Below are 17,500 nucleotides of genomic sequence, written 5' to 3'. Positions count from 1 at the left end.
CACTTGACGCTAAAGATGGCATGTTTATGTGTGGGTGTCTTGTGTGGCTCTACATGCCTTCTCCCATGAAGAGTTAGTGATCATTAAAGCCAATCTCTGATCTGAGGAAGCAGACACAAGGGTGTAGCAAAGACGTTGGGTCTAACGCGCGCTAAAGAGCGCTATTTAAAGCAGGCATAGCAAACACATCCGGTCTAATGCTCGTTATAAAGCGTGGTTAACGCGCGCTAAAGGGCTGGTTTAATGTAGACACATCAAACACGTTGGGGACCTAACACCTTTGAAAGGTGTGGTTAACGCGCGCTAAATGACGTTTTTGACGCGAACAGGGCATAGCAAACACGTTGTCAAGCCTAATGCGCGTTGAAAGGCTTTTTAACTCGAGCTAAAACAATAGGCTGATAAAGGCTGAAAATTTGAGGCCATTCATACTCACATAACTTTGAGCTACTGGTAATTTCAGTAGCTACAGTACAGTCACTAAGCGTGCTGCATACTACAGATACTCCAAATAAATAAATCAATAAATAATATATTTAATCGTCTTTATCTAAACCGGAAGTTATGCTTAATCGTCTGCTCATTTTTTTAAAACTGGTTGTGCTATGCCAACCCTTTGCTACGCCTTGAGACATAATGACATGATGACTAACTGAGTTCATATGACGAGGTTGCCATCCTGACCACTATAGTCACTCAAGTTGTAGTGGACCCAATAAATTTTTGTTTTTCTGCTGTAGAGTAGAACAGGTCAAACCGAGTATGACACCTCGTAAGTGCTGGGATTTTGTTTACTTGCCAGAACAAATAGTATCATTATTTGATATCAATGAAATATATATAAAAGTCCTAAATTCCTTGACGACTGAAAATTTTGTGAGGTTGCCAAGGCGACAAGTTTGTCTGCCATAAAACTGGATCTCAGGACTCCGAGCATGTGAGGAAGTGAGTACGATGCGATATCTCTAGCAATATCTATAACACTAAACCCTGTGATTGATATCAACATGACAGCATGGAATAAAATTATGAAGACCTGAAATGTTTGGAAACTTGTCAAATGATGACAACCTGGAGTTTCAGTTGCAACGTAGTGACACACGTCTACAGCAAAGAAACAATTCGTTGAGCGTTCTGCATTTGACTCGACACAGTGTGCATGCAGTATACACTTACAACGATGTATTACTCATATTTAATATCAAAGTACCAAACAATTCTAGACAAAAATTTTTAGCGGACCAATGGACTCTTATTTTTTAGTTTGACAACAGGTGACAAATATTTTTTGGACTTGCCTCATTATTAGAAATTTATCAAATAATAGTTTGCCAATTTGTGTTGTGAAGTATGCTTCTTAACGCGCGTTAGGCCACCGCATTTTACACTGAGACCTCTTCACATGTTTGTCTACTGTACATAGTCCATCTACCGGTTTTGTATGACTAATGTGTTTGTCTATTTCAGCAACTCTTCAGAGTGGTGGCATACTGCAGAAAACCATCAGTCGTACGGCCGATCTTGTCAAGCTGCTACAGGAGGCTCTCTATTGGCTACCGTCCGAGACTCAACTGTGAAGAAGTCGAATTCACGCGCTCAACAAACTTGACAATATGATGATGATGTTTAGATAATAATGTGGGCGTGGATCATTACATATTGCTGTTTGTTGGGATTGGTATCATTCCATATGTTTAAGTATGATTGCTTATGCGGGTGACTTATTGTTATCCGGGACTTGCTTATTAACCAGGACTTATTTGACCATCAGGATGGCAAATACACAATTTCGTGATATTGTGTGTGAACAAGCATATACTTCACGCTTTTTAGTTTGATTGGCTACTTGATCATGTGATAACATGATTATATATAATTAATAAATGTGTGATTAAAATATATAATTAATTAATTAATGTGTGATTAAAATATATAATTAATTATGCAGTTAAGCTCTAATTAAATTACCATTAAACATAAGTGAATAAAAATATATAATTAATTATGCCGTTTAACTCGTATTTATAATTAATTAGTATATGTGATTAAAGTGAGTAATTAAGCATGCTGTTTAACTTAAATATTAATTAATTAAATCAGCGTAAAAACTTAGATTTTTTAACTGTTACTAAATTTTGTATTTTTAACCACAAATATTAATTAATTATAATAAATAATTATTTTATGTTGTTTAAATTAATCATAATTACATTGCTTAGTTAGTTATATATTTTAATTACATGTATTAATTAATTACTGGGGATAACTATGATTCGAGTTAAACTGCGTATTTTATTATTAATTTTTATTGCCGACGTAGCGAGGCTTCTAATCCGGGTCGCACAACAGAAATGGGCGTGGTCCTATATGGTCTCCATCGAGCTTTTGGTGTGTGTGTGTGTGTGTGGTATGTGTGTGTGTGTGTGTGTGTGTGTGTGTGTGTGTGTGTGCGCGCGCGTGTGTGTGTGTGTGTGTGTGTGTGTGTGTGTGTGTGTGTGCGTGTGCGTGTGCGTGTGTGTGTGCACGTGTGTGTGTGTGTGTGTGTGTGTGTGTGTGTGTGTGTGTGTGTGTGTGTGTGTGTGTGTGTGTGTGTGTGTGTGTGTGTGTACACACAAATCTCAAATTTCTCCTTCCCACGACCACGTTTCATGATAGGATCGGACCTACCTTAGAAAATCGTTTCCGTGTCCGACTACAGATGAGTCTAGGAACGATTCGTGCAAGTGACCAAACGGCGGAGAAAATGCTTCATAGAGTTCCGTCGCCCCATCCTTTTGTATTGTAGCCAGGGACTGTGTGTTCTTGACAACGAAGAAACACCTTCAGGAGTTAAATGCCACCTACACACGTCCCATACTACAATCAATCCTTTACTACACTGTGCTGCATCTAACACTGTTGATAGTCAATGTTTGCCGATATCAATTTCTATGTCAGTGAATACCATACTACTGTCGTGACAACGGAACTGAGTGCATACCTAGACTGTACTTTTCAATTGTCTTGATCACGATCACAAAGCGACGACTACCTATACCAGGCCTTTAGACGTAATCTAAACTACTAGAAAGTTTGCATGTTTACTTCCATGACAGCTAGGGTTTCAACAAATCTAGCTAGGATCAGAGTTGCCAACCAGCAATACTGAAAATGCGTGAGATCTCAGATTTTCATTAGTGCAGTGTACTATGTCTGCATATGGGCGTGGGCACAAACAACTAAATACATAAATTTTACAAACACGAAACTATATAGCTCTCCCGTTGAATCTGGATATATAGATGATATTTGATAATCCGTTAGTGTTAATTAAGTTAACTAAAGCAACCTTACTTAATTCCGTCTCAAAACAGCATCTGACTATCATTCCTGCGTTTTCTGTTATATCTTATTGTAGCCGTTTTTGCTTTGAGTAGGAGCTCTTTAGGTGGCTCAAACCTCAAAACAGTACCCTGCGTAATAGCTAATTTTGTCATTGGTAATAGACGCTAGAGTCGTTTCCGCATTCAGCCACGGTCGAGATTCACTCCTGTTGTGCCAAATCATGCTGAAAATCCGTTCTTCTCCAGCATTAGAGTGAGAGATAGTTGCTACCAGCCTGGCAACTTTGCTGAGAAGAGGTAACCATTCCTGTCCATCAGCGTGTTTGGCCTTAGCTAGAAACGCCCATTCGCTATCCAGTTTGAAACCATCCTTGCCTACATCTTCAGGAAGAAAGCCATCACTAGCTAAGCATCTGATAGTCTAAAAACTCAGGTTGTAGGGAATCATTTTTGGTGTGACTGAAATTGATTATGCCATTGTACTTTTCAACGAAATAGAGTACAGATGCAAAGTTTGTGCTTTGTCTTGTCCTGAAGTCCGTCCACTGCGTGTTGGAAAAGAGCCTCTTCAAACGGAAAACGAGAAGTAAGATATTTAGTTGCAGCATTGAAGAACGTAACGAATACCAGCTAGGAAATTTTTCCGTTGAAGAGACGTAATATCTCCTCTCTTTCTAGCCTTCTGAGCAGCTGATTTGTTGCATATCCAACAAGAAGTTCTTCGTCTGGCAGTTGTTCTTTGACGCTCTGACTGATAAATCTGTAATATCTGTAGCCCGACGTATAACACGTGGGCTAATGAATCTTTTCAAGAACGATCTAACTAGTTCAAGCAATCGGTCAAAGAGAATATGAATGCAAGGCCGGATCCAGGAATTTTTGAAAGAGGGGGTTTACCTGGTAGCTGTTATTTATAGCATTACTAATTTTCTCTTTTCTAATAAAATTATATGAAATTATTTAACCACGCCTATTGGAAAAGAGAGGGTTGCAACTCCCTGAACCCCCTCTGGATCCGGCCCTGTGAATGTAAGGCTCTTATCTCTGCAACAGCTTGTTTGCTTGTGTGAAGGCAGGCAGAGATGCTTGAAAAAACATAAAGAAAATTTCTGTCATAGAATTTTCAAAGCATTTACGCAACCTCTGAAACCGTGCATCTCGGCAATTTTCAGACAGAAAATAAGACTTCAAGCCTTCATACTCTAGTAGAACCCTGTTCACGACTTCTTCTAGGCTCAGTCATCTCGTTGATACACATTTCGGTATCTTTCTGTATTCTACAGCACAAAAGGAACAAAAGTCTTGACTGTTTCGAAACCAGAAAACAAGTCGGTCGTCATATCTTCAAGATCACAACCAGTCACTTCCATAAAGGCCTTGGTAGCAGCACGAGCTGTATTGCGGATAATATGACATGGACATCCAACGAAAGAAATTGATGGGTTCAAGGAATGAACCCTGGTCATAATAGAGTTACAACGTCCAACATTAGCACTAGCGTTGTCAACACTGAATACAACACAATAGCTCCATGGAATAGTAAGCCGTTGAATTACCTCTTTGATTGATTCATAAATTATAGATGCCGTCCCAGCTTCTTTACCCTTGGTAAGACACATGTCTAGCTAAAAGTTGAAAAACAATTTTTTGGGAATCAGGATCAACAAATCGTACGGTCAAAGGATTTAGCTTCTTATCGTCATTTCTGTCAGTAGAACCATCAATGGCAAGAGAGTACAGTTCTTTCTGAATGGCCTTAACAACATTTTCTCTGATTTCTTCAGCTAGTGCATTGTTTAAGATGCATGTCGACTTGGTGCGACTACAAGAACATCTTTTCGCTGTTTGGCTGTCTGAAAAATATTTCGAACAAGGAGACTTAACAGCTAGAGACATTGGACCGTTATGCTGAGCAATCATATACGTCATCTTGACTTCAGATCTAGTACTCTAAATAGAGAAAATACCGTTTACGTATGTACGTATCTAGACTAACACAGTATTCTTAACCTTATCCTGCAAAGCAGAATCAGCTCTGGGGATATTCAGTGACGGTTGAAGAATGGCTCTGTCAGCTTCTTCTGTCTTCTCCGTGTGCCTCTTTCCAGTAACATGTCGGCGAATGGCTTCTTCTCCCATGTGACCACAGCTAATTGTACATCTGCACACTGTGCAATAGAATTTATGGACGTTTTTACCACAGGCTGTATGCATGGCCACTTCTTTGTGAAATTTTTTTTGGAATTTGCATTTGTATGTTGCAGCACTTGCGAATTTTCGCCTACGATTACTGTCACAAGCACTAGCACCTTCCACACTGTCTTGTTCTGAAGGCGGCTCTGTTTCCAATTCGTCCTCTTCTGGTTGTTTTTCCTCTGTTTGAATCAGAGATATTTGATCTTCTAGAGCGATTGGTTCAGCGCTAACATTTGACTTTTCTTTGTGTCTCTTAGTAGTTATCTAAGAATCTAAAAGTGTTGCAGGTACAGTCTCTTTCTCTTACTGCTTTGTAAACCGGTAATGTTCGACTGATTCGAATTCGAGTCACTATCCGAGTGATGTTCAGATCTTCTCGAACTAGGTGTTGCAATTGCTTCGAATCTACTAGTAGAAACTGTTACTTTGTCCTGATACCTCTGACTCCGACTTAGATCAGCAGTTGGTGGTATGTGCTAAGAAGTTGTCTAGAATCGTCGTCAATGTCTGATCAACACATAGTGCATGCGTCAATACGCATTAGACAATTAAGTAGCAAGTACTAACAGAATTAGAATTTCTGCTAGTAACGATAACCAACATAGTTTACGTATGCAGTAAATCAATCTCGCGTAATCAGCTCCTCCCTTTCTTGGAAAAGGGGGAGGGAAGGGATGCGCGGACATAGAAGTAGGCTGAATATCTTTAACAGTTTCAGAACTAGACTTGCCTGGGATATCTAGGCGAATGACATCTTCATCTTCCTGCTGGGTCTTCACTGTTGGTCGCTTCCTCGATATATCATGTAGCGTAATATTCCAGACATTTTCATACACGTATCGCGCGCTGTAATATACGGAACTATTTTACGCATCCTCGGTTTCCGAACTATCAATTATCGCCTGCGCAGGCATCTGGGAGTTCAACTGTTGATTATTCGTAATCATCGATCACTTTACGGCAGTTTCGTTAGATTTTATATTAGTTACTATCAGACACTACAGATTTTTACGTAAACTGCGGTATACCTACAGGTTCACTGTACATGTACGTCTGCCTGAGAACTGCGGATCTAGTTCCAGCAATCTAAAAGTTGCGTGAGATCTGGGTTCCTTGCGTGTGAGCGTGTGACCTGAAGGAACTTGCGTGAGACTCACGCAAGTTGCGTGTGAGTTGGCAACTCGGCAGACGGTCTGAAAACTTCGTTGGACGTGTTACTCACGAACGCGAGGCGCCTACGGATACCGTACAACTAGTAAGTAATTAATTAATGGCAACTGCAATAAAGGGCCCCTTTCGAGGAATCACTAAACCTAGACATGATTCCTCAAAAGGGGCCCTTCATCACAATTGCATCGTAACATATTGTTCCTTACACGCTGATTACATTTTTCTAAGACTGTATGTTTAGCCAATAATGGAGTAAACCGTTGCGACCGTTTCAGACTCACAAAATCGCCCCTTTGGACGATTTCTTGTCGATTTCTTTGCACCTGAAACCGACTTTTGCAACTTATCGCGTTTTCTTGCCTCGAAAAAGTCACTAAATAATGTTTATCTCATCTAGACGAAGGCTCGTAGCTAATCAGCTAGGATTTACAAATCTTCACAAAATCGCTCGTTCGGAGCATCAAACTTAGTGTGACTAGAAGCTAGCCTTTGTCTAGATGAGAAAAACACATGTAGAATCGGGTATTGATTGATTTAAACTGTTTCTATGCGAGAAATCGCAGGAAATTGCAGAAGTCGGTTTCAGGCGCAAGAAATCGACAAGAAATGATCCAAAACGAGCAATTTCGAGAGTCTTAAACGGTCGCAACGGTTTACTCGATTTTTGGCTAAACATACAGTCTTATAAATAACAGAATCGTAATCAGCGATCAAGAACGAAATGTTACGACGCAACAGCACTAATGGGCCCTTTTCGAGAAATCATTAATTAACTCGTTGGATATCGGTTGCTTGCATTTGAGCGGAGGCAGAAGGCGTCTGGCCGGATGCCGTCTCACCTAACTGAAGCGCCTCTTGCTTAGCTGCTTCCACCTGACAAGCTATCTCTACTGCTTGCACACATGCTACGGCGTCCTTGTCCAGAAGGAGACGCTCGCGAATAGCGGAAACGGCTGTCCTCTCGATGAGCTGATCCCAAAGCACTTGATCATGGAGCTCTCCGAATTTACATCGCATTGCGAGCTGTCAAAGTGTGGCGACGAACTGCCTGATGGTCCCGCCTTGAGCTTGGCTACGCTGCCGAAAGCGATGACGTTCTGTAATAACAGTAACGTGAGAACCAAAATGTGCGTCAAGATCGTCGACAACATTGCGGTATAGCAGTTCTTCGGCGTCTTCTTGAGGCTGTTGTCCACCTGCCTTAACGAGTTGCTGTGCCGGTGCAACAGTAGGAAGCGTAGCGAGAATACGTTGACCTTCCGTGCCTAGGCAGTGTTCCAGAAGTGCTTTCTTCCGTATACCTGAAAGCGCATCAATTCCAGCCGCAAGCAGATATGTTTGGAGCGAATGGTACCACTGTGCCCAACCAACAGGGGGATCACCGGGAAATTGTAAGAACGGCGGTGGAGGCTGAACATTGAGCTGAACCAAGGGAGGCTGTTGCTGCTGTGGCTGCTGATCCACCTGGGCCATCTACGCGCTAGTCAAACGAAATCCTCGTCTCCAAATGTTGTGTTTGGAGTCGGACAGTATCCCACGGTGTCTATACTCGTACTGATTTATTACCCAAACAACACAACCACTTATACGTAATTAGACTACACTACGTAACAGTTGCTAAGACTGCAGATACAACACATTGTACACTCACAACACTGATCAGCGACCGTTGTGACCGTCTGAAGAAATAGTCGGAAGAGCCCGCCCCGTCACGTGCGTTGAAATTGATTTGCTGCCAAATGACGGTTACAGGAGCTCGTTGGTATTCACAGAACGCCTAGTGCACGTGTACAGCTCGAATTGTGCTACTGTGATGAATTTTCATGAAATTATTTTTGCAGTGTGTTAGGTTATTAATTAACTAGACACAATCAAGTATCGTAGTTTTGTCACTAGATAGAGACAAGTTGTGTGTTGCAGTTCAACGACACTAGTCAACTGTTAATATGGGAAAGCTTGACTCTAGCTACAGACTAGCCTCGGCCTCCCAGAACCGTGTAGCGCCGATTCAAAATCGAGACAGTGTCAGACTTATATTCAAAATATGCTGCTATACCGATTACATCAATACGTTTGATTTCTTTACCTTGTGCTAAGTTGGAGCCACAACTTTCACTTTTCCGAGAACAAAATTCGAGTTTAATTCTGTAACTATTTTCTTTGATTTTAGACTGTGTTGACGGATGTACTATAAGTCGAGGTGAGAAGTCCAACAGTATCAGCAAATGTGCTTATTTTGTTTTGTTGACACATCATTGGCTATAGTTAACTACGGTTTTCTAATAACATTAGTTGCAGTGAAACTGTCGATTTCAAGATCGGTACTTTTATTTGTGCCCTCGAATACCAGGTTGTTGGATGCGCGCGCGCGGTACCGGTACCGTCGGGCTCACACGCTCACACTTAATTAATTGTACATCCGTTTGCCGTAGTAGACGAGCATAGCCGTCGTCTAACTTTTGCACAATCTTTCCGTTTCTCTTGTAGGAATTCCACTTCTTGTGCACTTTGTCACGATCAACGTCTTAGCTTCGCAACAAGTAGCAAGTTGAAACTCTCGATTTTACGTTGTGATACAATCGAAGCAGCTAGATGACCGTCCTTTAACCTAGGTCGCTAAATGTTGTAAGCTTGGTTACGAATTTAAAATAATTGATTACCGGACAGTGTATTCAACATTTTTGTGTTGTCTCTTGTAGTCAGTGCTAGCGTACGCTTTCATGTCGATCTAAATATGTCTGAAGAGAATAAACGAGCGCATACTAACGTGTAGAGGATGCCTGAGCCGAGCAGTACATCCAAGTGGCTGCGAACAGAGCAAGCCGTTTGATTGCACGGAAATGGAGTGACATGCAGGCTGGTAACAGAGATGCATGCCGCTTACAAAATATTGCTGATGAAGTTATTGGTGTAAAGGTGACAGGAATGTTGCTTCTCACGATCGCACGCTCTACCGTCTCTATATAATGATTAATAATAGAAATCAGTCTCAAAAGTTTTCCATTTCGTTTTCGATTCTCCGTTATTTAGAGACTATTGCAATTTACTGCACATTGTGCATACTCGCTCTAGGAATGTGCAAGCGTGGGCAACTCTCACGGCTACTTGTTTCCTTCCCTGAAGAGCATGCACACAGATTCTTGTAGAACAAACGGATATGCGAGAATGATATTGACAGTTTGTTTTCTCCGAGATTGCAGCTATAGGTGCATGTGTAAGAGCTTGCTCTATAAAGCTGTCCATCTGGATTGCAAATTATTCAGTTGCTTTAGTTTGTACTGCCTTAGTCATGTTGCTCGTTGCATCGATTGTCGAGTTGTTTCTTGTTGTTTGTCAGATTGCAAGCATTTTGGGTGCTAGTCCGTGTAAACAATCGACACAGACTTGTCCACAGTTCAATACGAGTGCCTACGTGTTCTCAAATTGTCGAAATATCGATGGCAAGTATGTGCAGATCTATAGCATCGGAGCGAGAGGAATTCTAAATGTCGATTGGAGGAGAGCATCTCCTCGTCTGTCTGTCATTCAATGGCCGGAGAGAAATTCCAACAATGCAAGCGGTACGTTGCTCTTGTTTGAATCTAGGAATCAAACTGTTCTCTTCCGCAATCCAAAGCCTAATTCCGACGAACGTCTTATTATGAACTCTTCAAGTTGCACTGGATTTAGCAAAACGACAAACGAGCTGGAAGAATATCAGTGGATACTGCACGAGCACCGCGACTTTAGCTATACGGAAAAGGTCTACAGTTTGCGCTCAAATGTGGGCAACCTAACCTACTGTCTAGGCGTTAATGGCTCGACGAAGGTCACTGTGGAGAAAAGATCAAATTCGAACTGCTTTTCTAAACGTTTCTTGTTCACTCTGTGTAAAGACAAGCAAATACAAGTAAACTACTTGTATTCCGACTGCTGGTGGACTGTGCCTTCGTGGCTGAAACAATCGTGTGTGTGAAACAATCTTGCTGTTTGATCTAGATGTGAGACATTGAATTCAGAATCAAAATATTTTTCAGAAATTTTAAATAATTACAGAGGAACGTATAAAATTAGTTATGACTTAGACCGCGATTTATGTACGAAAAACGTTTATGCATTAACATGAAAAGAGAAAGTATTATATATATATATATAATATATATAATGATTGTTTATTCAATCTCTACAGCACTCGTAATTGACAGAAACTAGCTGTTACGTTTTGTCTAAATAAACTTTCAGTTATAAACTGAATGCTTTACTCTAAACTACACAGAAACATAAGGAATTTATCGTACAATTTTAATCTAATTGTTTCACTCTCGTGCGTGCGTGCAAGCATGATCTTGCCTACACAGCTTTCATACGGCACATAGCTCTTGCATGGCTGTTTTAGCTTTTTCTTTCCTTATCTGTGTGAAAGGTGATGAAAGAAGGAACTTGCCATATTTATAGTTACACATATGTCACTGACAACTTGCCATATTTAGTTACACACGTCACTGACAACTTGCCATATTTAGTTACACATGTCACTGACAGTGACATGCGTCAAAGAATAGGAATATCCTCATCCAAATGTCTAGAATGACAGTAAGTCACGTACTAAAATTTTAGTGCACTGGGAATGTGAATGGTGCCTGGAAGATCGGCGTTGCCAAAGAATTTTCTTTGAATGAATAAATAAATAAAACATGCAGCTATCTAGCTAGAGTTTTAAAAATTGCCGACTTTTTGTAGTTTGCGGTATCTAGCTAGCTAACGCCATTGTACAGTCCTTTAGCCTAATTAGCTAATTAAATGATGATTCTTTGAAAAGTAGCCTTAGAAAATTTTATTTAAGTTAAAATATTAAAATTAAAACACTAATGCAAATTAAATTTTGGACGTGATTCCTCAAAAGGGCCCTTTATTACAATTTCGTTGTAACATATTGTTTCTTACACGCTGATTACCAGTCCATTATTACATGTTTAGCCCATAATCGAGTAAACCGTTGCGACCTTTCAGACTCACAAAATCGCCCGTTTTGGACCATTTTTTTGTCGATTTCTTGCACCTGAAACCGGCTTTTGCAATTTATTGCGTTTTCTCGCATAGAAACAATAAATCAATCAATACGCATTCAAACCATATTTTTCTCATCTAGACAAAGGCTCCTAGTCGCAAAAGTTTGATGCTCGAAACGGCCACTTTGTGGAAATTTGTAAATATTAGCTGACTAGCTACGAGCCTTTGTCTAGATGAGATAAACATTGTTTAGTGCTGTTTGTACTGTATTGACTGTTTCGAGGCCAGAAAACGCGATAAATTGCAAAAGTCGGTTTCAGGTGCAAGAAATCGACAAGAAATCGTCCAAAACGGACGATTTTGTGTGTCTAAAACGGTCGCAACGGTTTACTCAATTATTGGCTAAACATGCAGTCATAGGAATAACGAAATCGTAATCAGCATCTAAGGAACAATAATTCACGACGCAATTCTGATGAAAGGCTCCTTTTGAGGAATCATGTCTAGAATTGATAACTCAAAGGGGGGCCTTTATTGCAGTTGTGTAGTAACATTTCGTTCTTTATCGCTGATTACGATTCCGTTATTCCTAAAACTGTATGTTTAGCCAATAATCGAGTAAACCGTTGCGACCGTTTCAGACTCACAAAATTGCCCGTTTTGGACGATTTTTTGTCGATGTCTTGCACTTGAAACCGACTTTGCAATTTTTCGCGTTTTCTTGCCTCGAAACAGTCAAAACAGCACTAAACACTGTTTATCTCATCTAGACGAAGGCTCGTAGCTAATCAGCTAGGATTTGCACAAAATCGCCCATTCGGAGCATCAAACTTTTTTTGTGACTAGGAGCCTTTGTTTAGTTAGATAAGAAAAATATTGTTGGGTCACGTATTGACTGATTTAAATTGTTTCTATGCAAAAAACGCAAAAATTTGAAAAACCTGTTTCAGGCGCAAGGAATCGACAAGAAATCGTCCAAAACGGACGATTTGTGAGTCTCAAACTGTCCGCCGCAACAGTTTTCTCGATTATTGGCTAAACATAGGGTCTTAAGAATAACGGAATCGTAATCAGCAATAGAGAACAAAATGTTACGACGCAACTGCAATAAAAGGCCCCTTTTGAGGAATCATTAAATATTAGATATAATTCCTCAAATGAGGCCCTTCATCACAATTGCTTTGTAAGATATTGTTCCTTACATGCTGATTATTCTTATGACTGTGTGTTTAGCCAATAATCGAGTAAACCGTTGCGACCGTTCAGATTCTCGAAATCGCCCGTCTTTCATCATTTCTTGTCGATTCCTAGCTAAATTCTTGCGCCTGAAACCGACTTTTGCAATTTATCGCGTTTTCTCGCATAGAAACAATATAAATCGTAATCCAACAATGTTTTCTCATCTAGACAATGGCCACTAGTAGTCATAAAAAGTTTGATACTCCGAATGAGCGATTTTTTGAAGATTTGTAAATCGTAGCTGATTATAGCTACGAACCTTCGTCTAGATGAGATAAACATTGTTTTAGCGCTGATTTACGCGATAAATTTCAGTTTCAGGTGCAAGAAATCGACAAGAAATCTCCCCAAACCGGCGATTTTGTGAGTCTGAAACGGTCGCAACAGTTTGCTCAATTAGTGGCTAACATACAGTCTTAGGAATAGCGGAATCGTCATCAGCGTGTAAAGAACAATATGTTACAACGCAATTGTGTGATGGAGAGCCCCTTTTGAGGAATAGAGTTAATGTGATTCCTCAAAAGGGGCCCTTTATTGTAGTTGCGATTAATGAAAGATTAATTAATTATTTATATATTTTAATTATCAATTATAAAATAAATAATTATAAATATTGTTAAGTTTAAACAAAATAATTAATTATTTACTATATTAATAATACGTATTTAAGTTCTAATCATATCTACTATAAATTAATATATTATAAAAAATAAAATACGCAGTTTAACTCTAACTAGATTTATAATTAATTGATATTTGTAATCAAAAATACATAACTAACTTAGCAATGCAATAAAGATCAATTTAAAACAACATAGTTATTTATCTATCATAATTAATCAATATTAGTGATTAAAAACATATAATTTTACGCAGTTATGTATTTTATTTATATATTTTTACTCACCTTTATTAATTAATTATAAAAATAATTAGAGTCAATATAACTATTTAATTACATATTTCAATCTACAACAATCATTGCATTCGACACAGTAGAGTGCAGCATACAGTGAACCCATCCATACAACTTTTCTCACTTAAATAAAAAAACTCGCAGCAACACAATGTACAGTAGTTTACAGAACCCATGTGGAGCATTCTAATATTCACAATCATTATTGGTTCGTGGGCAACAATTTTGAAGTGACTATCGGTGTGACAATAGCTGTAGTTGGATATGTCGTCATGGCTGTCGTTTTCACTGATCTATGTCTCTTCTCCCGCTCCTCATAGTCTGGTCCTTCGTACGTCACTTGCTCAACAGAGTAGACGATGGGAACAGAAGAAGGTGGGATAATGATCGGTTGATGTCTTGGTTTAGACCCCGGTCTTAATAAACAACATCACGTGGCCCGAGATACACAAACACAGCAAGAAAAATGTGGACAAATGGATACAAAAGTCTTTCCTACTTCAACTCTTGCAGTCGTATGTCTGTCTGTATAAAGTCTGTCAATACTCTCTATCAATCTCCAAGAAAATCAATAATCTCTTGTTGTCCTCGTTTGTGTTGCTACTGAACCATTCGTTTGTGTGTGACATGAATTAGATTGCTCTCTTCCCAGGGCACATATACGTTTGCCCAACTGTATTTATTTATTAACTATATTAACAAGTTTCCAATCTGGCATAAGTTTATGGCTAAGTACTGCACTTTGGCATACTTAATTCGGTCCAACCTAGCGTGCGCTAAAAGACAAGGTAATGTAGCGCACGTTATTGAGTAGGCGCATGAAGTGACTGTCATGAATAAAAATATATTAATTATTTAATCGGCTAAACCCTTAAAATAAGAGTTAGTGCCATTCAGCGTCTGACAAAACTTCATTTTTAAAAATAACTGATCCAACAATGCTGGTTGAACTAGACGCTACATGCCCACGAGACACTCAATCAGTGAGTGTCGAGTAGTTCGTCCATGCATCAGTTTGTCAACACAGACAGTTGGTTTCACGGACAAGAATTGGTATAAAACGTCCAAGAAAGTGTTAGGTCTAACTGTCTGACGTCTGTCCACACACACACACACACACACACACACACACACACACACACACACACACACACACACACACACACACGTGAACGCGCACACACACACACACACACACACACACACACACACGTGCACGCACACACACACACACACACACACACACACACACACACACACACACACACACACACACACACATGCATGCATGCATGCACGTACGCATGCATGCACACACATGCACACACACACACAACACACACACACACACACACACACACACACACACACACACACACACACACACACACACACACACACACACACAGTCTCACAACAAACCTGAGACATGATGGCAACGACTTGACCCACTCGGTGAAACTGAAATCTGCGACTCCTTCACACAACCGAAATGACACAACGTTTTTCAACTTAATTGACTAACAAATGTGGCAAACCGGGTGCGAGTCCTTGACTTGTTTTGCTGATGTAGATGTAAAGCAGACAGGCGGCCGTCAGGATGGCTAACGTATATCCCCAGTGAATAAGAAACATCACCAATATATCGAACACGGCCTGATAATACAAATTTTGATAATGAGCAATTACAAACAATAAAATTATTGATACAACGTCACACCACAAGTTGGTCCATTTGTCTCTCAACGTATTTAGCTACAAATCGGCTGTTCATGTACATTCGCTGTCTGTCTGTCTGTCTGTCTGTCTGTTTCTCTTTCTGCGTGTGTGTGTGTGTGTGTGTGTGTGTGTGTGTGTGTGTGTGTGTGTGTGTGTGTGTGTGTGTCTGTGATGTCTGTCTGTCAGTCAGTCAGTCTGTTTGTCTGTCAGTCTGTCTGTCTGTCTGTTTGTCTGTGTGTGTGAGTGTGACTGTCTATCTGCCTGCCTGCCTGTCTGTCATGTCTGCAGGACCAATGGAGCCACAGTGCCTATGACCATATCATTTTCCAAAATTTTGACTTTAGTCAGCTAGCTATCGCCGCATACTTCCAGTCGTCAAAATAGCTGATTAAATAGAATAATATATTTAGACATTTACCTAATAGCATTTCAACCAATACTTCAGTTTTGAACTTACGTAAGAGTGTCTAGCATTTACCTGAAAAATCTGCTACTTTGTAGTAGTAAGTCATGTTAATTAACTACCCTTTAACGCGTGTTAGGCTGCTCTCATTCTAAATTGCTTCCATTGGCCATGATCTCTACGTATCTTGCTAAGCTCTAGTATGGATAACACACATAGTATGGTCTGCAATAGCCAGCCATAGTGCAATGCAATGACGCAGAGCCACTAGAAAGATAGAAACATAACTGCTGGAAGTTGACAACTATTGTGCAGTAGAGAAGCTCAGATATAACTTGATCAACATCAATCTCGAGGACGTAACTATAACCTTAATTTTACTGAGGCACCTTGTTAATATCAACATGAGAAGTGCTGCTAACTTCAGCCACGAGACCAGTAACTAACACACTAGGAAAGGAAAGTGACTTAGTCTATAATTATCTGTATGTACCATCAAATTGCCTAACGTTCTCTTGTTGATCTTGAAGTCTGCACGCTAACTCACAAATAAGCCAAAATTTTTGTTATGTACACAGAATTAGAGGTTCAAAATTTTTTAAACATCACACCCACATTTCCAACTAAAGCCCGGTTCACAGTACGACGCTGGCACGAGCGTCGTGCGAGCGTCCTGGACACTGACGATGAGCAAGCGTCAGCATCACACTGTGAACATGTCAGCGTCCATGACGCTCGCACAACGCTCGCACGACGATAGGCGAGCGTCCATGATGCTGGAATAGAGAAAAGTTCTAATCAAGCGTCCTAGCCAGAAGTCACCCAGCGTCCGATGACATCACGTGCTCCATTTCAACCAATCGAAAGTCAGTCACTGGACGTATCCAAGATACTCTATTTGTTCGCATGGCTTGATCATTGATTCGTCGATGGAAGTTCTCATTGAGTGTGTGTGTGTGTGGTTTTCCCTAGGTTTGGCAAGTTCAGTCAAAGGACTACAAGGACATGAGGATGAAAGAAAATGCTTGATTGAGACTACGGCGCAGCAGTGCAACAAAAGAAAAATGTCGTCGTCAATGTCTGTCGCGAGTACATTGTACACACGTGGTTACTTTGCATCGCCAGACCACTGTCGCAGTGTGTTCTTTGTGCAATGGACGATCGTCAACCACAATGCTGTGAATGGTACAGCGCCAACGTCTTCGCTGACACTCGTGTGATCGTCCTTGTCAGCGTCCAGGACGCTCGCACGACGCTCGCGCCAGTGTCATACCGTGAACCGGGCTAAAGGCAGTTGCAACCCTCAGATGCCTCATAGTTACGCCCTGCCCTGTCTGTGTTTGCAGTTAACATGTGTCTTCTTGTCTGTCTACCTACTGATCTGTTGCATTGTTCACGTCGAGTCGTGTTGCAGTACGACGGTCGACAATGCAAGTCACAAACAGAACATTCATACCCCAACCAGTGACACCCACTTATTCACCAGACGAGACACCAAACGTGCTATCATCTCAGAAACCATATCATCATTATCATCGTCTACAA

At 40.4% G+C, this 17,500-nt stretch overlaps 2 protein-coding genes across 2 annotated transcripts in view; one reads left to right on the top strand and one right to left on the bottom strand.

Moving 5' to 3' along the window:
* LOC134194765 (uncharacterized) overlaps nt 1-1,806 on the top strand; it is a 21,328-nt gene extending 19,522 nt beyond the window's left edge. Inside the window, exon 17 of the mRNA XM_062663720.1 lies at nt 1,468-1,806. Within this exon, the coding sequence (XP_062519704.1) occupies nt 1,468-1,577 (110 nt within the window). The 3' untranslated portion in view covers nt 1,578-1,806. The remainder of the gene's footprint in view (nt 1-1,467) is intronic.
* Nucleotides 1,807-13,942: 12,136 nt separating this feature from the next.
* LOC134194825 (solute carrier family 12 member 8-like) overlaps nt 13,943-17,500 on the bottom strand; it is a 14,559-nt gene continuing 11,001 nt past the window's right edge. Inside the window, exons 12-15 of the mRNA XM_062663798.1 lie at nt 17,412-17,494; nt 15,372-15,489; nt 15,256-15,310; nt 13,943-14,249 (exon numbers count right to left, since the gene is read on the bottom strand). Coding sequence (XP_062519782.1) covers nt 14,036-14,249; nt 15,256-15,310; nt 15,372-15,489; nt 17,412-17,494 — 470 coding nt within the window. The 3' untranslated portion in view covers nt 13,943-14,035. The remainder of the gene's footprint in view (nt 14,250-15,255; nt 15,311-15,371; nt 15,490-17,411; nt 17,495-17,500) is intronic.

This window comes from Corticium candelabrum, chromosome 19, assembly GCF_963422355.1.
Source record: "Corticium candelabrum chromosome 19, ooCorCand1.1, whole genome shotgun sequence".
Classification (NCBI taxonomy): Eukaryota; Metazoa; Porifera; class Homoscleromorpha; order Homosclerophorida; family Plakinidae; genus Corticium; species Corticium candelabrum.
Note: the sequence above shows the minus strand (reverse complement) of the source record. Positions and strands in the feature narration are given on the sequence as shown.